The sequence below is a fragment of the Metarhizium robertsii genome (genome assembly GCF_000187425.2).
Source record: "Metarhizium robertsii ARSEF 23 chromosome Unknown MAA_Scf_8, whole genome shotgun sequence".
NCBI lineage: Eukaryota > Fungi > Ascomycota > Sordariomycetes > Hypocreales > Clavicipitaceae > Metarhizium > Metarhizium robertsii.
Genome location: NW_011942226.1, coordinates 860,624 through 881,548, shown reverse-complemented (window position 1 = coordinate 881,548; position 20,925 = coordinate 860,624). Strand labels below are relative to the sequence as shown.

General features: G+C 53.3%; 7 protein-coding genes across 7 annotated transcripts; 5 read left to right on the top strand and 2 right to left on the bottom strand.

Moving 5' to 3' along the window:
* Positions 1–29: 29 nt before the first annotated feature.
* Positions 30–2,672, top strand: MAA_01057 (proteinrelated to nitrate assimilation regulatory protein nirA; the record flags this gene model as incomplete). The annotated part of the gene is made up of 7 exons (XM_007819055.2): positions 30–185; positions 267–939; positions 1,019–1,142; positions 1,214–1,274; positions 1,333–1,375; positions 1,424–1,859; positions 1,931–2,672. 7 exons carry the CDS (start codon positions 30–32, stop codon positions 2,670–2,672), a joined length of 2,235 nt encoding a protein of 744 aa, XP_007817246.2.
* Positions 2,673–3,123: 451 nt separating this feature from the next.
* On the top strand, positions 3,124–4,477 carry MAA_01056 (NAD-dependent deacetylase sirtuin-2, eukaryota; the record flags this gene model as incomplete). The annotated part of the gene is made up of 2 exons (XM_007819054.1): positions 3,124–3,280; positions 3,360–4,477. The coding sequence occupies 2 exons, from the start codon at positions 3,124–3,126 to the stop codon at positions 4,475–4,477; spliced, it is 1,275 nt and encodes a 424-aa protein (XP_007817245.1).
* Positions 4,478–4,679: 202 nt separating this feature from the next.
* MAA_01055 (Lcc1) lies at positions 4,680–6,655 on the bottom strand (the record flags this gene model as incomplete). The annotated part of the gene is made up of 4 exons (XM_007819053.1): positions 4,680–4,867; positions 4,945–5,108; positions 5,165–6,505; positions 6,570–6,655. The coding sequence occupies 4 exons, from the start codon at positions 6,653–6,655 to the stop codon at positions 4,680–4,682; spliced, it is 1,779 nt and encodes a 592-aa protein (XP_007817244.1).
* Positions 6,656–8,454: 1,799 nt separating this feature from the next.
* MAA_01054 (non-ribosomal peptide synthetase) lies at positions 8,455–11,409 on the top strand (the record flags this gene model as incomplete). Its single annotated transcript, XM_007819052.2, has 1 exon — positions 8,455–11,409. One exon carries the CDS (start codon positions 8,455–8,457, stop codon positions 11,407–11,409), a length of 2,955 nt encoding a protein of 984 aa, XP_007817243.2.
* An 853-nt stretch (positions 11,410–12,262) lies between these two features.
* On the bottom strand, positions 12,263–12,835 carry MAA_01053 (mitochondrial genome maintenance protein Mgr2; the record flags this gene model as incomplete). The annotated part of the gene is made up of 4 exons (XM_007819051.1): positions 12,263–12,389; positions 12,450–12,630; positions 12,686–12,712; positions 12,775–12,835. The coding sequence occupies 4 exons, from the start codon at positions 12,833–12,835 to the stop codon at positions 12,263–12,265; spliced, it is 396 nt and encodes a 131-aa protein (XP_007817242.1).
* Positions 12,836–13,820: 985 nt separating this feature from the next.
* MAA_01052 (cytoplasm to vacuole targeting Vps64) lies at positions 13,821–16,145 on the top strand (the record flags this gene model as incomplete). Its single annotated transcript, XM_007819050.2, has 2 exons — positions 13,821–14,918; positions 14,985–16,145. 2 exons carry the CDS (start codon positions 13,821–13,823, stop codon positions 16,143–16,145), a joined length of 2,259 nt encoding a protein of 752 aa, XP_007817241.2.
* A 3,600-nt stretch (positions 16,146–19,745) lies between these two features.
* Positions 19,746–20,242, top strand: MAA_01051 (Cytochrome c oxidase assembly protein COX16; the record flags this gene model as incomplete). The annotated part of the gene is made up of 2 exons (XM_007819049.1): positions 19,746–20,012; positions 20,162–20,242. The coding sequence occupies 2 exons, from the start codon at positions 19,746–19,748 to the stop codon at positions 20,240–20,242; spliced, it is 348 nt and encodes a 115-aa protein (XP_007817240.1).
* Between the last annotated feature and the right edge of the window lie 683 nt (positions 20,243–20,925).

Here is a 20,925-nt window from a genome sequence, read left to right as displayed (position 1 = left end):
GCATTTTGGGATATGGAGCGAGCGACAAGATGGCTTTCCGACCACTGAGACCCGCCACCTCGAGAAAACGACCCTCCGCATCCCGTAATACATCTTCTAGTGACGATGCTCGATCCCCTGGTGCCGGTCCGAGTCGGGCACTAGCTATACAGGCTTGCCTTGACTGTCGGAGATTAAAGATAAAGGTTGCCCCGGCCTCTTTCTCGTCGCATGCTTGAATATGCTCCAAGCCTTGCTTACCGTTGCTAACGCCGCTGCGCAACCAGTGCGATGGCAACTGGCCCAAGTGCTCAACGTGTACGACCAAGAACCGAGCCTGCGGCTACGTCGGCCGGGAGGGCCAGAGTCGAGCCACTGCTGTCAAGTCACGGCTCGAGTCTTTGGAAGAGCTGCTAGCTGCGCTGAAAACCAGTAGCCCGGAGCAGCTCTCCACGATCCTAAACAGCATACGAGATGATGACGACGCCGTCGGGGCGATTGAGAGCCTTGCAAGTCAGACAGTTGCTTTGAACAGGCAGGATGAGCAATACGGTTTGTTGCTCCTGGCCAACAAGCTGACTTGCGATCTCCGCCTCCTGCTTCCGGAAGCACCGGTTATGATGCGGGCGGTGAACTCATTCTTCAGCTGCAGCGGCAAGCTATTCCACGTCTTTTCGGAGACATATATCCTGCAGTGCTATCGCGCAATCTTTGATGAGTCTCAGGCCCCCTCGGAGCTTTTAAAGGCCAAGGTCTGCTGCCTGGCGGCGGTTGCTGCGGTAGGAGCCCAGTACTCGCCCGACACAATCAGCAAGGAGGTGGAGGTGGGCTTGTATAATCTCGCTAGGCATTTCCTTGAGGTCACGATTGAGCATGAACCTCTACACGCAATCAAGGCCTGCGCCTTGTTTGCCCAGTATAATATTATGAACAAGGAGATGGTGTCTCTCACATACGTTGGTAAGTGACTGGTGTCAATTTTTGACCCTGGGTGTTTAAATGTTGTTTGACGCCGCTAATGTGCCCTTTTTAATTGCAGAAACTGGGCTGAGCATGTGTCACATCTACGGAATAAACAACAGGGCTTTGCGGCCTGATTCCATACCCAGCGTGGAATGGCGCGACCTTCGGAATACATGGAGAACTTTGATATTTTTCTCGAGGTATGCAAACGAAGAAACATTCATGGCCGTGACCTCTGCTTCTGAGTCCTGACAGCATGTGTTCCCTGCAGCTGGCTCTCATCAACACTTGGGTACATCTCCGGGAACGCCTGGTCGGCCGAGAAAAGAGTGGTACGTGGACAACATCGACTCGACCTTTTAGCCTGACAGAATCTGACTTTTCTCCAAGCTCGCTGACCTCAAGTTTGATGATGCGGACAATATCACCGAAGGTATGTTTCAGCAAGGAGCGACCACAGCGCTCGTTACCTGACGTGGAGCAGTCGTGCAGACGGAAATGGCGAGAATATGCCTTCTCAAGGCGGAAATATTGCGAATGCATTTGGTATTCAAGGATCTCACAAGCCTAGCTGTCGAGACCATTAGGGGAGATTTGCAAAGCTGGTACGGAGAGCTACCAGAATCCATGCGACTCGGAGTGACGGCACATGAGGATCTTCCGGTGGGAACTAAGCGATCCATCTTGCATCTGCACATGCTTTACCTAGGGGCCATAATGCTTCTCTATCGCAGAGTAGCAACCCAGTTCTTGCAGTCCTACGCAGTTGGGGGCCTTGGCGGCAGCCTACACCTTCATCCGCGCGAGGCGTTCGTCCAGCAAAGCGCAGAAGCTGTTCTCGCAGCCAGCACATCAGCCAGCATCGTCAAGCTACTTCTGGACGACGATGGTGTCTTCAAACATTGTTGGCTTGTCATGTACGTACCCCCCATGTCTCACTCAACGGAATGAGGAGGTGGGTTTGATTCGTTAACAATGACGTACATAGTTTCCAAACCTACACCGCTTGCACGATTCTTCTCCATTCTGTAATCCAAAAGCAACTGCACGGCTTTGAGCCATCGCGGTGGCAGGACGATTTAGAAAGAGCCGAAGACTGCCTCTCGGTACTTGCCTTCTGCGGCTCCCAGGATCGTGTCGCTGAACAATTCCATGAGCAGCTCGAGACCATCTACCAGACAGCCTCGGCATATGTTTTCAGTAGCGAATCAAACGGGGCTTTCATGGAGACGGATGACCAGTCAATCCCTCTCCGGGCAGACAACCCTTTTACTCCAATGGATGATGTCGGGGAAGCAAATTATGCCTATCTCCTAGACATTCCGCCTCAAGCAAATGACTCACTCGTTAAGCTCTCATTTATCCTTCTCATGATGCTGGGCCAGCCCTTTGGCGACCGTGGCGCAAAAGAGGCCGCGGAAGTCAACTTGAAGGAGCATTGGCTGGCGGATCCCTCAAGGTACGAATACCCGCAGATGGCAGAACGCGTGGATTGGAATATAGAGAACAGGCGTATGTTCCAGTGGGATCTGAGCAAATTGAACATTCCCCCTTTGGAGGCGATGAAGGTGGCGGGAGAGTCTAGTTCGTCAGAGGGCGCATTAGACTTGGGCTTATCGGACAGCATGTCTGCAGGCACCTTTCTCGGCAGCTCTGAGCCGAGCGGATGGACGTCAGCAGCGAGCCTAGCGAACCCGTTGAGGGATAATGAAAACATGTGGGGAAAATAGAGGGCCTAGATTGTTGATACTAATAAAACACGTGTCATGATTTTATAAAGGCATTTTAAATGACTGGTTCGCAAAAGAAAGAATGAAAGAAAGAAAGATGCTTGCAGTTAAGCAGACGCGTACGGAGGAATTGCCCCGCAGGAAACATGGAACCCCCTGGCCAATGCTACCGCTCTTGTTGTACGACCCCAGGAGCCGTCGACGGTTGTATCGATAAGATCAAAATGATGTAACGGTGGTGCAAAAAACCCCACGTCGGCGGTTGGTGGCTGACCCAAGGCAAAACCATTTCTACAACCACCACCCACGACTGTCAGAAGTTTGCTGACGACGACTGCATCCGCACACGACCCTGCAGGGGACGCCCGCTGCAGCAGCCGCCACAATAGGTCGAAGTCGACGCGATCGTGACAAACGAGGCTTCCGGCTCCCGCGCTGGCTCCGCCGCACCATGGGCAACGAGGAGTCGGCCCTCGTCGCCGAGTCGGTCAAGCCCTCGACGCTGACGGAGAGGTCGCTGGCAGCAGTGGCAGCCTACCTCAATGACGAGCCCAAGCAGAGAAAGGTCGTCGTCCTCACGGGCGCCGGCATCTCTACCGCCGCCGGAAGTACGTAGCGGCTCGCTCCAAACTACTCCCTCTGCTTCTCCAAAAACATCTATCTAACCACCCCCCCTTCGCTTGGCAGTCCCCGACTTCCGGTCCCCCAAGACAGGACTCTACAACAACCTCGCGCGGCTCAACCTCCCCTACGCCGAGGCCGTCTTCGACATGGCCTACTTCCGCGCGCACCCGGAGCCGTTCTACGTGCTCGCGCGGGAGCTCTACCCGGGCAAGTTCCACCCGACCGTGTCGCACGCCTTCATCAAGCTCCTCGACGACAAGGGCATGCTGCAGATGCTCTTCACGCAAAACATTGACTGCCTCGAGCGGCGGGCCGGCGTGCCCGCGGACAAGATTGTCGAGGCGCACGGCAGCTTCGCCACGCAGCGGTGCATCGAGTGCCGGGCCGCGTTCCCGGGGGACTTGATGACGGAGCACGTGGCGAGGGGCGCGGTGCCGCGGTGCCGCGAGGCCGGCTGCGCGGGGACGGTGAAGCCGGATATTGTCTTCTTTGGCGAGATGCTGCCGGCGGCGTTTGGCGAGCGGGCGGGCCACGCGCGCGCGGCGGACCTGGTGCTCGTCATGGGGACGAGCCTGACGGTGCACCCGTTTGCGGGGCTGCCCGAGCTGGCGGCCGAGGGGAGGCCGCGCGTGCTGCTCAACTTGGAGAGGGTAGGGCGGCTGGGCACCCGGCCCGATGATGTGGTGGAGCTGGGCGAGTGCGACGAGGGGATTCGCAAGCTGGCCGACGCGCTGGGGTGGAGGGACGAGCTGGAGGCGTGCTGGAGGGCGGTTGTCGGCCACGAGGAGGCGGACAGGCAGCTGAGGAGCGCGGGGGGCGGGGGGCGCGAGGTCGAGGTCGAGGTCGAGGACGAGGTGCGCAAGTTGGCCGAGGGGGTGGAGGAGGCGCTGAGGCTCGGGGAGAGCGAGGACGAGGACGGGGCCGGGCCATCGGCGGAGCAGGGCCGTGACAGGACGCAGATGATGGGCGATGAGGGACTTGAGGCTGGGGTTTCGGAGGAGGAGTCGGCGGCAAAGGGAGGACATTCGATGGCGACGGCAGAGTCTTTACCAGAGACACCCGAAACTCGTGTTGAGAAACATGTTCCGAGGGCAGCGGCTGAAGCAGCAGGTTCCGAAACAGTCGACGAAAAGGAAAAGGAAAAGGAAAAGGAAAAAGAGGTTGAAAAGCCATCTCTTTAGAACCCCCGTTCATTCACGCATTTTGAGTCACGATTGGTTCGTCATGTCAAGGCACATACATAGAGGCGTTTGGGTTGTCTAGTCGAAATATACAGCTAGTCTACACGGCACAGGGAGAATTTCTAGAAAGAAAGAAAAAAAAAATGTACAGGCCTCGGGTTTTTATATACTCGCCACACACGCCGGGCCCCCCCTTTCCGATTCATAACCCGCTGTCGATCTGATCCGGGATATTGGTGTTTGTCCACTCCCCCCACTGCCGACACGTCTCGGCAACCACATGCGGCATTGTGTGCCGATACCGTGCCACCTGGTCGGGGTTGGTGAGGAACTGCGCGAAGAAGCCGGCCGACACGTGCCACGCGATGTGGCAGTGGAACGGCCAGACGCCTGCCACGGTAGTTTGTATCGTTAGCAACGTGCTCGCCGGCAAGGGGGGGTCGGGAGGGGAAAACGGCCAAACATACCCGGGTTGTCCGCGGCGTCAAACTGAATCACCAGGTGGCCGTGCTTGCGGACCTGCACCACGTCTCGCCGCTGCGGGTTGTCCCTGTTGACAATGGTGCCGTCCCACGGGCCCTCGCCCTCGTGGAGGACGTACATGTTGAACCCGTGCAGGTGCATCGGGTGCCTGGGGGCCATTAGCAAAAGGGCTTCGAGGAGTGTACGGGGGGGGATGGGACCTACGCAACGGGCGTGTTGTTGATGACGTGAACCCTCACGCTCTTGGCGCCCTGTGTGTTCTTGACATTCCACTGCTTCTCAAACGTGTGGTTGCCCAGGGCGCTCAGCAGCAGCGTCGGGCGGTTGTAGTCGCCCCTGAAGTCGACGCCGCCAAACGACCACAGGGTGATGTTGCTCGCGTTCTTGAACAGGCCGACTTCCATGTCGTAGGTCAAGTCGGGCGCAATGGGCCGGCGCCGCATGACGGGCTTTGTGAGCGCGAGGTCGTCGTTGGCGCAGGTCAGGGGGTCGGGGACGTCCCACGGCTGCGACTGCGGCTGCCTGGTCTCGTCGGCGCCGTCGTAGTATATCGCCGCGTAGGCGTGGCGCTCGCCGGCGAGGCTGCACGCCTCGGATATGTTGCTGCGCATCCAGTAGGCGTCGAGCGGCGCGTCGGCGGCGACGAGGACGTCTGTCCGCTGGCCGATGCCCAGCGTCACCACCTTGGTGTGGTAGGGCTCCACGGGCACAAAGTCGTTGGCGATGACGGTCATGGTGTGCCCGTCGATGGTGAAGCGCTGCAGCGCCTCGCAGCCCGAGTTGATGAGGCGCAGGCGGTGCGTCTTGCCGCGCGTAAACTTGAAGCGTGCGATGCCGGCGTTGCTGTGGCACGGCGTCTTGTCGCCGGCCGGCAGTTTGGAGCAGTCAAAGTTTGCCTTGCCGTTGATCATGTTGGTGTCGGACCGGACGGGGCGGCCGTTGGGCTTCATCGTCTCCTCGACCAGGGCGTAGTAGTCGCGGTGGTACCAGTCCGAGAGCATGACGGGGCCGAGATCGACGTCGTACCTCGCCGTCCGAGGTCCGTATATAACCATTGGTCCGACGATGCCGCCTGCATACTGCGCCGAGTAGTGTGAGTGGTACCACGTCGTGCCGTACAACTCGGCCTCGAAGGAGTACGTGTAGCTTTTCCCCGGCGCAATAGGGCACTGGGTGACACCGGGGACGCCATCTTCCCAGGGCTTGCCGTGTTGCAGGAAGCCGTGCCAGTGCAGGGCGACGCCCTCCTCGGCGCTCGAGATGTTGTTGTGCAACGTGACCTGGATCGTGTCGCCCCAGTTGGCTTCTATCAGGGGGCCGGGGAATGCGCCGTTGACGAGCAGCACCGAGCGCTGGTATCCGTCTGGCGCGATGACGCCGCGGCTGACGGTGAAGTCATACGATCGTATCACGCCAGTGCGTGGGAAGTGTTCGTAGTAGTCGGTGGTGTGGTTGAGCAGACTCCAGGGAGATCCGTTGGGCAGGGGATTGTTCTCTAGGAACATGGGCAGCAGAGGCGCGACAAGTGTTCCCAAAACTGATTTGCTGTGACATGTTAGCGCATTGCTTTTCAGGGGAGCATCGAGTGCTTGCGAGTGTTGCCATGTACCCATTCGTTCTTGTTTGTAGCACCTTTCCCCCAACTTTGGCTGCCGAGTACGTCGCTGCATCTCGTTTGCTAAACGTGATGCCCATGATTCAAGCGGGCAACTCTTCCCAAACCATAAATAGAGAAGAGAGAGCGGAAAATGGAACGAGACAACAACGCCTCGGCGTTTAAAGCAATATACTTGCTCTATATAATAAGAGCATGAGCACATCTATACTAGATCCGGATCCGCGAGTAGGCCGAGGGAGACGTTGACGACTCCATCTGCACCGACGGCGGCGCAAAAGGGTCACAGTATTGTGACAGTGTGGAAAGCGTCTGCATAGCATGGTCCTGTTTTGATTTTTCTTCCATTCTCCAACGTAGTGCCAGGTGATGTGCGGATTACTACTCGGTCGAGAGGGAGACGGGAGCATCCCGCCAGAAGCAGGCGCATGCAAGGTTCCCTGTCTCAGATGGAAGCTGAGCCGGCCTCCAGATCTTGTGGAACAACTTAAGAACAATGCGGTCTAGGTACATGGTTAGCGCCGCGGATTTCATCACGAGCTCATGTCGAAAATGGAGATGCTGTATGTATATGCGTGGTGGCTGCTCGAGTCTGGGAGCACTCTAGGAGTAAAGAGGTCAACTGGTCCAAGCAAGGAGTGCCGAAAACAGCAATTCGGTATGCAAGATGACTGACAACTTCGGGATGGCTTGCCGGCATCATGTACAGAGTACTCCGTACACTGCCTGATTAGTATTCTCCTTAGGAGAAAAGGTGACTCCAGATTTGCTTTTTTTAGCTCGCCGTTTTGCGGGGTTTGTTGATGCCAAGTTGACACATCGCAATCTCAATGTCTCAGTTTTTCGTCGCCCCTTCAAGAAAGCGGTCAGTCACGGCGACTAGCTTCGATGCTTCTCTGCGCGGCTATTCCGTACCCAGTGCAGACTTCTGAATGCATTCGAGATGGGAATACGGATATCTGTGCCGGATGGCATGATTCTTTTTCTGCCCCGCGACCATCATCAACAGGAATGTTGCATTCTGACGTAAATGACGTCTTAGTGCCAGTGCGGACGGGACCGCAGACGCACAAGGGAGACGCGGGTCTTTTGGCAAATATTTTTGCTTCTTGTTCTTTACGGGCGGGCGTAAAGGGGGCCTTGGTGTAGCATCCAACTTCGGCCGCATCCCTTGGATTATGGGATTCCGAGGTGCGCCGAAATATTGCTGCCAGCATGCATCAAGACGGGCCGCTCCCTGAGTCCGGACTCTGGGTTTTCTTTTTCCTTTTTTTTTCGGATTTTATGCGGAGTACAGTGAACTTGGAGGTAATGGCACGAGTTCCATGTAGCGACCGAGTGTTTGGTGCGAAGACAGGCGAAAATAACCGTAACATAAAATATAAAGACAAGAATGTAGAACGGGTGCTGTCTGCTAACACAAAATTCACGTTGCCATGAAGGCACGGGCCGAAGCACACAAGATGGTCCGGGAGATGAGTCAGGGCATACAAAGTAGCAACTCAAGGTACATATGTAGTAACAATATAAACGCCTCAGTTATGTAGGTCGGGTTATACATATACGCGATATATACTTACGGGTAACAGGTCAGGACCAAGAGGAAAAGAAACCAAGAACCTTGGGAACCCAAAGACGATTCTTGGCTGAATTAAAAGCTATTCACAAGCTCTCATCAAGGCCTTGTCACATACAAGATATTATTCCTCAAAATTTTCCAAAACCCTCCTCCATTAAAATGGAAAAAGCTGCCTATAATCACACTACACTAGCCTCGTCTAGTATAGGGGATATATTTGCCTGTATAGCCAGCTGAAACGGAGACAAAACTGCAGTTACTGGAAAATGCACTCCTTATACATATTCCCAACTAGACGGCATGGCCAGAGCATTAGCCATGCAGTTAATTCAGCGTGGATTAGGCCATGAAGAACCCATCGGCATATTGGCTACCCACGGATCACACCAGGTTATTGCACAACTAGCCATCATCTACATGGGCGGCACTTGCGTTCCGCTAGACCCGGACCGACCTCAGTCGGACACGCAGACACAGTTACAAGTGGCCGGTGTTAAGAACATGGTCGTTGATGATGCGTTTCAACATCGGCATCTACCCGTAACAAAGATCCCGCTGTTACAAAGCCCCGATGGGGGGCACACGGCAGGCAATGCAGCAGCTCTCCCACTTGAAACCAAGGCCGATTTCCGTTCGCACATTCTCTTCACCTCGGGCACCACTGGTACCCCAAAGGCTGTTGAAATCCTAGCCCGTGGTATCGTGAGGCTTGCACGCGACCCTGTCTACGGCCCGCGGTCCTCGGACATAGTTGGCCATCTTAGCAACCCTTGTTTTGACCTCTCGCTCATGGACATATGGGCGTCACTACTCAATGGCTCAACAATTGCGGCGTTGGATAGGCGTGAGGCTTTGCTTCCGAAAAGTCTAGACCGTATGCTCAAGGAGAATCACGTCACGTATCTGCTTATGCCGACTGCTGTTTTCCACATTGCTGCTCCCGTATGCCCGACTGCGTTTTCAGAATGCCACACGGTTGTGATTGGGGGAGAATCTCCAGATCTCAAGGCCTGTGAGATGGTTCTAAATAGTGATGGTCCCCCAACTCGCCTCATCAATGGCTACGGCCCAACCGAGTGTTCCGTTCTGGCACTCGTACACGTCATTACGTCCAAGGACACAGCAAGAGGTTATCTTCCGATTGGAAAACCCTTAAATGAGACGTGTGCTCTGGTGCTGAATGAGTCGTACGACCCCGTGACTGGACAAGAAAAAGGCGAGCTCTTTCTCGGTGGCCAGGGACTTGCCCGTGGCTACCTCAACGACCCGGATGCAACAGCCAAGGCCTTTCTCCATGTTGGACAGCCCGAGTCGAATGGCAAGACTGTCCGGATGTTCCGTACTCGGGACTCGGTATATTCAGATGCCACCGGTAATATAGTCTGGCTAGGCCGAAATGACCGCGTTGTCAAGGTCAAGGGCGGATACCGGGTTAACCTGGACGCCATTGAAACCGAGCTTCTATCCACAGACTTGGTTCATGCGGCTGTGGCCATGAAGATAATCCCCCCGGGCGCGAAATCAAGCATTCTAGTGGCATGTGTTGCCTTGACATCGTCTCATTCGGATAGTTCATCGCTTCTTGCCCTGATCCGATCTCGTCTCCCAAGCTACATGGTTCCGCAGATTGTTTCGTTCGACACCCTGCCATTAACACCAAATGGAAAGGTGGATAAACGTGCGGCGACGAGGCTTCTCATGGACATGCTTCAAGAGGCCACCCATATCGACAACGAGCCGGACCCCGACATGTACACGCAAACAGAGAGAGCCTTAAAAAAGCTCTGGCTACAAAGCCTGCATGTTGTCCCCCGAGCAAGCATTCACCCCGGTGCCGACTTTTTCACATTGGGGGCCACGTCTCTAGAGGTCGCGGTCCTGATATCGGGCATACACCAAGTATTTCGGGTGATGCTGTCGGCGCACACTATATACAAGGTGCCCAGACTTGGTGACTTGGCAACATGTATCGACGGCATGGTGGCTGCCGGATCGACGCGCGACAACGAAGCAACTACACAGGCACTGCTTGCTGATGCTAGTCAATGGAGGCAGGTTTCCATTCCCACTACCCCCCCGGTTAACTGGCTCGACAAGGATGAAGGAAACGTGTTTCTTACGGGTGCTACGGGCTTCGTTGGCGCGCATTTACTCGTCGATTTGCTACGATGCCCTCAGGTAAGGTCGGTATGTTGTCTCGTCCGTTCCGACTCGCAGGCATCAGCCCGCAAAAAGATGGGCAGAAATCTCGAAAAATACCACCTGGAACATCTTGCTACTGAATTCGAGTCAAAAATCAAGATTCTCCTGGGAGATTTTTCCAAGCCACGGCTTGGATTGAGTGAGCCCGCCTTCTTGGCTCTTGCGGAAAGCACAAGTGTTGTATTTCATCTCGGTGCCCAGATTAACTACAACGAGCCGTACCTGGCCAACCGCGCTGCGAATATGACGGGGGTCTTGAACATGATCCGGTTGGCCGTCGCGTCGCGGCCAAAGGCACTACACTACGCGTCGAGCATGGCTGCCTTTGGACCAACTGGCCTGTTGGCGGACAAAGTAGAGGAACTCACGGAAGATGCGCCTTTGCAACCGTATCTCGATACAACGGTTGCATACGAGACGGGCTACGGCCAGAGTCAATGGGTCTCGGACGAGATGCTTTGCCAGTTGATGAAGCGAGGTTTTCCGGCCGCCGTGTATCGCATGGGTGCTGTCGTGTGCAATAGCAGGGACGGCGTAGGTAACCCGGATGATTTTCTGAGCCGGCTTACAGCAGATTGCTTCCGTTTAGGGATATATCCTCATCTTCCGGACCAGCGTAAGGAAATGATACCGGTCGACTATGTCGCTCCAGCAATGAGAATGATGGCCATGTCCAATAAGAATCTTGGCAAGGTATATCACCTTACCCCTGGTGTTCGAGAAAATATATCCGTCAACGAGTACTTTCGAATCGCACAGCAGCACACCGGCATCGCCCTGTCTGCCTTGGCATATGGAGATTGGGTACACGCTCTCCTACAGGCGGACAAGTCGGGTGTAGAGCTTGGGTTGAAGCCGCTGTTTCCGATGCTAATGGAAAAGGTCAAGAACGGTAGGACGCGGTGGGAATTATATGAGGGAATGGCCATGTTCAACAATGACAAGACGGTGGCTGCACTAAAAACCTCGGAGCACTTCCAGTCACTCCGGCCAGCGCCGATCAACCCCAAAGACTTGCATGCTTACTTTGATAACATTCTTTCTCGAGGTTAAGTGCTAGTGGGGATGAGGGTTCTTGCAATGCACAACAGGTTGCGAAGCGTTATTGTTCAATGGGCCAAGTCTGAGGCTAGTCAGCAGGGTGTACCGGTTCAAGCTGAGTGTATTGACAACTAGCTAGACGACTACTGCGAGTGCCCAAGGGTGAAGAGGAAAGGAACACAAAGGACAGCTCGAGGATTACTAACCCACATAGAGTGTGACAATCGGCCACTGTCCACAAGAGCGCACCCTGACGAACCGGTTGGGTTGCCAAGGAGATGGAAGGGACCGTGCGAGGAGAAGTTGAGGGAGCTTTTATTTCCTTGCGAAAAGGTTCATTGCAACCCACTAATGCTCGGTTGTGGTGGCGGTTTTACAGAATGAAAGACTATACGACAGTAGTAGGCCATGGAGGAATGCGGCCATGCCCTTATACGGCTCGTTAAGATGTCGTATAACGAATAATGAAAAGAGAAACTGGTAAAATAGCCAGAGGAATAAATAAGAAACAGCGGAGAAGTAGAAACAACCGGATTATTTTAAGAGCTGGTAGTATAAATCCGTTCGAGCTAGGTCGAAAACCGGGGAAATGATCCACCGACTGCGGTCATCAGCGCAAGGAGGACTGGCGAGAACTGGCGTGAAACCACTCCTGAACCGTCTCATAGGCGTTAATATTGCAATCGCTTGTAATAGGACTTGTCATTCTTCGTATGCACAAGCAGTTTCCTACTCTAGATAGTACAGACATGAATCATGTTACATGTGTATATGTTACAATGAGGTGTTGTCAGAGAAGGGCTCCATCCATACATCTCTAGTCATTCCAGCGGATATATATTGTCTTTTCGACACGGGGTTGAGATCAGGGGGATTTTCGCCACGCTGGGCTAGCCATGTTTACTATCGGTCGTCTTTGCGCCCGCATGTACAATTCGTGCAGTTTAGGGTCGGCATCTGATCGGATAACGGAACCAATCGACATGAAGAAGCTGCAGAGGGTGTCTGTTAGTTATTGTACAGAGACTGGCGCAAGGGAGGGCTAATCATACCCGAATGTAGTGCCAGAAACAAGCATATACTGGCCCAATGTTCTCATGATGCCCTGCGTACCAGCGCCATATCGAAAGATATTGACGGTTCCTGTCATGCTGTTAGATGCCGAGCAAACCATGGAATCGGGTTGCTGTTCCGTGTTCGTACCAAAGATGAAGCCCATAATGGTCCCGACAGCTACATCCTGGTCAGCGCAAGCGACAAGACGCCGGAAATTCTTTGTTTGACATACTACCGCCCATCATGGCACCCATTTTAACTAGACGCCCATTTTGTTAGCTGTTTTGTCCTCTCTCCACCGCGCGTATTATGCAGTCCTACGCTTGTCAAAGTTAGACGGGCCATGCTGGCCGCCCGTGGGGACGGCTGTGACAGGAGGCATGATGTTTCTTGGTGAGGTTGCTCTCTCGGCAGTGAGGTCGGTGCTCCCTTGGAACAAATCCAGTCTCGTTCAACCACAACCATCTGATTTCTTGGACGGTTGGACCCTTGTTCAAGCTCCTGTCACCCAAACACTCGACTTGATTGGATGTGGCCCGCGGGTTTGGGTAAATATTATCCCGCCAGTTGAAGCGCCCCTCACAGTTTTCTTCCCTCGGTGGAGCACCTATTTCTACTGTGCTCCCCATCACGTGAACCATGATCATGAGCGGGCGATGGGTCTAGCACAGAGTCATGAGATAATTTATGCCAGTTGGACCTAGGCCCATTCAATCGAAATCATCGCGGACACTGTTTACAATATCCAGACCGTCTTCGTTGTGACTTCTACCGGTGGTTGGTGAAGCACCTCGAGTGCGCTCTGCACTGTATGTGGCTCCCATCACTCTCGCTACCGCTTGAACACAGCGAGCACAGCAAGAGACCCAGCAGCGTCTAGGAGCAACACAGAACGGGGGTAACGCCAGATTGCCAAATCTCCCTTCAGTTCACTCCACACCAGCTTTCTCAGGACACGCGCGCCCGATTCCATCGCCGGCACCCCCAACTTTTTGTTTTGGTAGGTCACGGCGGTCCAGTTTGACAATTTCCCCTGGCGTGGCCGCCCGGCAGTCGCTCTTTCGCTTTATCTGGAGAGCCGCCAATGCTGCCACCCCTCGATCCGAGTCCGACGCTCATGCTGACGAATTTTTGGCATCCAGAATCATCCACACCGGAACTTCCATTGGCATTCGAGGGAATCGACCATTGCTCAAGCATCACTTTGTTTCTCGAGAGGTTCAAATCGTGGCCCGGTGTCGTCCGAAGGGCGGTGGACAGGTGTAAAGTCGACCAACTACGCGTCCGAGGCTCCATTCCGCAACGGCCATCACGGCATCCGCAGTGTACCCGCCCCCTTCACCACAAGATACGCTTGAGCCTTCCTCATGACCGCAGTAGCCAGCCCTCCGACCTTCCCTCAGATTTCTCGACCAGCATGGGGTGCAATTAGCGGTAGCAACCCCATGGACCCCGACGAAGTGAGAGGCATGTTCGCACCCCGGAAGTCTCTCTCGAGAACAAACTCTGCTTCATCATTGTCCTCCAACGCATCCAACACGTCCGTTGCCACAAATGGTTCACAGTCGAATGGTACTTCGTTATCTGCTGCTTCCGATTTAAGTCAGTGGTCTGCAACGGCTGGTCCTCGAAAGCGACCGCAACCGAAGACGCCTTGGCCACCTAGCAAGCCCGACGTGCAACCGGACTACTCGAGGCTCCCCGCCAACCGACCAAACGGCATGGCTGCACATCACAACGGACTTCAGCCGGGACCAGGCCAAAATCAAATGATGCAGCAGCAACAGATGATGCGCGGTCCGATGGGTGCGGAGCAATTCCCTCCGGGCCAACCAGTCCTCTACCTACTGTCCCTCAACGGCACATTCGAAAGAAAAACCATCTCTGTTCCCTTCGCGCCTGACAGCTTAAGAATTGGCCGGCAGACAAATCAAAAGACTATTCCCACTGCTACCAATGGCTTTTTCGACAGCAAGGTTCTATCAAGACAGCATGCCGAAATATACGCCGAGCGAAATGGCAAGATATATATTCGAGACGTCAAGTCTTCCAACGGCACATTTGTAAATGGCACACGCCTCTCACAGGAAAATCGCGAATCAGAGCCTCATGAATTGCAGACGGCCGATCATTTGGAACTTGGCATCGACATCGTGAGCGAGGATCAAAAGACTGTGGTACATCACAAAGTTGCTGCAAAGGTCGAGCATGCCGGATTTTTGTCCAATACTAACAATGTCTTGGACATGAACTTTGGCGACTTGGACCCGGCCAACGGCACAATGATGATTCCTAATGGGCCTCTTCAGATGCGTGGCCGGGCAAATGGCCACGCCCTGATGCCTGGCCCTGGTGGTCGAATGGTGAACAACGGCGGCATGAACAACCAAGGAAATGGAATGCCACAGCAACGGTCCTTCTTCTTGGCACCCATTGCGACGGATCAAATATTGAAACGCCTAACGGTAAGTGGGACGTCGAATTGGAAAATCACAACTTCTTGCTATGCATCCGCTAACTCGTTCCAAAAGTCGGAAATGAGAAACGCTCGGCTGCAGGCCCAGGATCTCAGTCGCACAAACCAATTCGTGAATACTCTGCTCACGAAAGAAGATGTAAAGGACCTGGAGAAACCTGAAGTGCCCGAACCGGCCAAGCAACAGCAGTCACAACCGTCAGTGAACGGTGGCATTCCCTTCCGGTCTGATCCCAAGACACGCTTCTCGGAACCACCCGCACCGCCACCACAACAACCACTGCCTGAGAAGCCAGATGTGCCCTCATTGAAACGAGGCCCAACTGAGAGACCGAAGTCTGGTCCTCCAAATTCTTTGGCGGCTCGACAAGAGAATATGAATCAGATCATACAGCTTACAGAAGCGTTGAACAATGCGAAGCGAGATATTGATACCCAAACAGCACGGATGCGAGAACTAGAGGAGATGCTTCAGAAAGAACGAGAGGCTCGTGAGCTCGCCGAGGAACTCGCGAAGCGACTTGAGGCGTCTACGAATCCGCAGATGAACGGATCCGTCATTACCCCTGCTGATGTGACCATGACCGATATTTCCGAGTCGGCTCAAGAACAGGAAGTCGAGGAATCCGGTGATTCAAGATCAGCAGCTCCGGAAGAAACAGAGCCACAAAAGAACGACACGTCTGCCGAGGAGGTGGCAGCTTCTCTGCAGTCTCGAATTGACAACATGGACGAGCAGATGAAGGATATGCGAGAGCAGCTTGAGCAGTGGAAGCACCGATGTGAGACAGCAGAGTCTGATAGGGATGAGAGCAGAAAATCGTTGGCCGAAATGGTTGTCCAGCTTCGTGCAGAGGAGGCCAAGCGAATTGCTGCCGAAGAGAGACGCCGCTCGAGATCAAGATCAAGGGCGGCCAAGTCCAAGGCAGATGTGATGGAGCAGGAAGCTCCCGTAACGGCACCGCCGGACCCGGAAAAGCCCGACAAGACAATTGCTGCTACCAATACATCCAAAACAGACACGGAGGATGGACCAACCCTGTCAAGAGCAAACACAATCACGCCACTGTCTTCACAAAGAGGATTTGCATCCCGGGACCAATCATTACAGGCCGGGTTGCCGTATGCGTCCATGCTAGGCGTGGTGCTGATTGGAATGGGTTTAATGGCATACATCAATGGCTGGCAGTCTCCGCCTCCTCGGATAGAGCAATGATGGCCATACACGAGATGCTTGAAGACGATGCTGAGATATACACTATATTCGGAACAATAACCTCCGCATATGCTGCATAAGACAATGCTCGATATCACTTTTATTTTTTGGGCATCGAAATCATTTCATTCTTGCTCCGCAAAGCATACAACAAAACTGTCATAATAGCCTTTTATTCAGATAACGACATGAGAAGATGACGATGATCATAACAGGATTGACCATACCATACCCTCTTTCCCTTTGTACATTTTATTATTGTGGGTGTTTTTTTCGTGTACCAAATCGACTGCAAACGACAAGGCCAGGACTTCAGGTTAGGTGTCCTATGATACATGTGGGTAGTCTTTGCTTGCGCAGGATGAACAGGACAGGCGTTTGACTTGTTACTCATGTTTTGCATCTGGGAAACTGTCGGGGACAACAGGAAAGGGTGCGGTGGACTGCCGCTTGTTGATGGGTGGACTGGTATTGAGTGTAGCACCCATCCGATGTTATAATTCATTTTGCATAGTAAGCGTTAGGGCTAGCGTCCCGATCCTTATTACACCTGGTTACAAAGCAACAGTCCCTGCGTTATGTCTTGTCCAGAGTGAACTCGCGGTGTTACAAAGAGTGTAGTAGCCGAGGTAGGTTAACTTGTGTGCCGGTGCTCCGTACAAAGCCAAGCTTCACGCACAATTGCCATGTTTTGTGCCCTGTATAAGTCAAAACTTGGATCAGGCGGAGGTCCAATACTGTTGCGGATACTTTCCTTTTAAATATAATGCTAAGCCAATAGTTTGAAGGAAACGTTGGATTTGCCACTAATCAACTGAGTCAATCGATTTGCAAGGTTGGTTCCGGATCCAAAAGGACGACTTAGTTACCGCTCACCTCAGGAGCCTTTCCAGCACTCCCACTTATTTCGCCTTGTGGGGTTTGACTCGATTTCTCTCTTGCATCTATTAGCGCGTTATTAAAAATCACTAGATATTCCGCACCCTAGGACTTGCTACTGGGTAAAAGAGTTGATTAACAAGGTTGGTTCTAGATAAAACAAGCAGTTAATTACCGCACACAACTCACTAGCCTTTTCATCACTATGCCCGTTTATTTCGGTATTAGGAGTTTAACAGGCTATGAAGGAACATGGAAAATTCCGCAGCTCCAGGATGTTGTATCTGTATCAAAGGGGTCTCTAGTGTATATACACTTGTCGTGGACATTGAACTCGAGGCTCGTTATGGGCACATCTTCCCACTGGACAGATAAAAGACTTGGATAGATTAGTAACAACGGAACGGAAAGACGCGCCGCCAAAGGGGCATCCCTTTTCCCTACGTATGCATCGGAAGAGTCGACTTTAGGAAGAATGTTCGACCTGCAGAGGGGCGAAGTGGAAGAAGCCTTGGGTGTAGGAATTCCAAAGGGGCGATATGCATACCTCGGAGCTCTTGGATTGGAAAGAAGGCTCGAGGCGGATAATACATGCCTAGGGCTCGGTCCAAGTTCACAGCCGATGCTGCATCTCACGGATCTCGGCGATGACGCTCACGGATTCTTGGTCAGGTTTGTTCGCCCAGGCAGCGTATTCGTTCGAGATGGGGCGGGGTTAGGAAAAGTCTGGATGCATGTGGTATATTGTGCATAGCAAGGGCAGGTGACACGGGAGCCCTGTGTCACTATTCCAAGGCTGTGGTTGTGCTCGGATTCTAGTATTACGGGATGCCTTGCAAAGCAGCAGCTAATGCCCCCTTTTCCACACCCCAAGAGCATTTGTTACCGGGTTTTCCTATACTACTTGGTCCCGTCCCGTGTTGGGGGAATATGCCTGTTGGAGAAGATGAGAATCAATTGCGTAGTGGAACGAGGTTAGCGAAAATTTATGGAATAGGGGAGCCAGAAGTGTTGGCTATCCAATTCTCGGCATGATGCCACTTACAGCGGTGTTTCTTCGCCAAGATCTTTTAGCATTTACCTGCTCAGTACATGGTTTTTTTTTTTTTTCAATTGCTCGCTGTTTTCCTCTGTTGTATACACTTCCTCGTAATGCAGCATATTCATACCATCTTAATTCACCGCTACGACTGCTTTTGGACGCGAGTAGAATTGCCTGGGGTCTCTAGGCTTCGTGCGAACATGGTTGCAACAAATGTCCTTCGAGGTGACACCGGAATCGGCATCGTATGCCTCCTGAGCTGAAGTTGATGTACACGGCCCTCCAGTCCTTGGGACTAAAGCTTGCTTCCATGGCCATATCCGTATCAGCGCTTGAAGTCCGTCAGCGATATATCCACTCTGTCGTGCCAATATAGGTGACGACGGCTATTCTAGCGATACACATGTGCTTGGTACTGTATTTACTAGGGGGAGTATTGTGTCGCTCTTTAGTCAAGTGATATGGTACTGTATTTACTCCTGACGGTCGCCTGATAACTTTCCCTAATGTCATTCAGCGCCGGATCAATGCTTGCGGTCTAAGAAATTGTGTTCATACAATGACCAGTGGTGATTTCAGGGAGGTAAGCCGTATGGCTTGAACTGTTGTAAGAATGTCTCTGGAGCTGCTGCATTATGTTTGTAGCGATCCCAAAGAGTAACCCCTTGTGTTTTGATGGCATTTTCTTTTGAAACAAAGCATCTATACAGAAAAGGAATTCTTGTTATCAACGTCGGTGTCGACACGTTCTATTCTGTGTGTATGCCATGAGCGTCGGCCGGGCCTGAGCATCTTGGGTAAGTAACTGGTTCGCTTTATAGAGAATCATTGTAGTCTGAGATATGTTCCCCTGACGGAACTGTACCAAATGGAATGTCCAAGAACAGTGGTGGCTGCTCAGAAGAATCGACCTAATGTGCGATGATTGACTGATGCCCATTCATTTAAAGGTTTGCTTCATACGTCATGACACAGGGAAACATATGTAAAAGATTGAACCTGGGAGTTGATGATGTCAACTCCAAACACAAACGGGCTGCCCTCGACGTCACGCATTTCCTCCTTGTTGCCATTGGCTATTCTTGGATTCAAGTCTTGCCAGCAGTGGACTCTCACCGTTGATGCTATTCTCAACGTCTACTAAAGTGGCAACAGTGTGTGCAGACAACCACACTCCAATACGAACGCAAATAGCAACATGTGCAGAAATAGCTAGGCTTTGGAGGGTTTTTGGGAACAGCTGTCAGAAACAATGGCCGTCCGGATATACCCAGCAGACACTATAGCATCATTCCTACGCGTACTCTTCACACGTCAGATCGGGCGGATTGCAATCGCCTCCGCAGCCGTGTTTTACGCCTCAGCAAAGTTGGTTCACCATCCAAATCAGTTGATTGTCGCAACTTGCAAGCATATATCGGAACTGAGGCATGTGCGTCGATGATTTGCCAGAGCTACGTCGTGCACGGACCACCCGATATTGTGGGTACCCGTCAAACGGATCATGCGACTCAAACACGCGTCGGGATTTTTTTCCTCTCGAGCAAGAGTTTCACCGTCCGCAACAGCATCATCCCGCAGATGCAACTCCGACTGACTAGGTCGGAAACAGCCAGTGGAAACCGGGGCAGCCCAAGAATCGACGACCGCAATTGCCGCCAATCCACCAAACAGCCGCGATGCCAACCTTCCAGAGCAACAAGTTCCGCGGGGCCGGCGAGGCCAGCAGGCTCGGCTCCCAGTACCGGCGTCTCATGAATAAGCACCCCTTTGCCATGTTTGGGCTGCCGTTCCTTGCCGTCGTCGTCGCGGGCTCGTTTGTCCTGACGCCCGCGACGGCCATCCGGTACGAGCGACACGACCGCAAGGTCCGGCAGATGACCAAGGAGGAAGAGTTTGGCGTGAGGCGGGCCGCTCGCAAGGTAGACATGAAGGAGGAGTACTACGTAAGTCCGCTACTATTCGGGCGCTGTTTTAGTAGCCCTGAAGGATGTTTTTGGTCCCGCGATATCGCCACAAATGTCAAGGAGACGGGGGGGGCCGCTTGGCTGTTAAAGGGAGAACTGCTGGCTGACGCAAGTGTATGAAATTGCAGCGCCTTGCGGGACGAGATCTCGACAACTGGGAGCAGAAGCGTGTCGAGCGACTACCGGGCGAAAACGACGGTATTCTGTGATGTGCCTGCTGCGGTTGCGCGGCCCCAGTCTTGGGTTGGTATGCTATATTCCTCTACGGGACCGATGCAGGCTGTGAAACGGAGATGACGACAGCCTTGGAAGGACGTCATTGTCCGAGACTATTGCGTCGGTTTGTCTTGGGCCCACGCTGGACCCTGCGCAGCTTACGAGCTGGGAAAAGAAGCTGATGCAAAACCATCATCACGGTCCTTCCAGACAAGGCGACCACTTTACGCGCGGGGCACTGATTGTCGCACTGGAATGTACACGGCACAGATTCAGGGGCGCCGAAACAGAGATCTGCGAGAGGCCATGGTTGGCGTATCTGTGCGTGGCAATCATTGCATTAGAGACCGATGCGCAGTCGGTCTGGCGTAAGGCGTCTCCCTTTTTTTGCTTTTTTGTCGTTTTCGGTTTGGCCGTAGTTGCCACGAGGCTCCAGAAAAGGCATCATCGATAGGGGACTTGGGGGCGGAGGTGCGACGGACGTGTGGAAACTTCCAAGAAGGCGTGTAGTCGGAGACGGATATGGGGTAGTCGGGCTGCTAGTGAGGTGTTGGTGCATTTGCTGGGAGAGATGCTTGGGAGACTTGCTGGCCCGAGACAGCAAGGCATTAGTGCTCCCCTTGCAGATGGGCGAAGCTGTACCGGCGGTGAAGAAGTCATCACGATGGGGAAACAG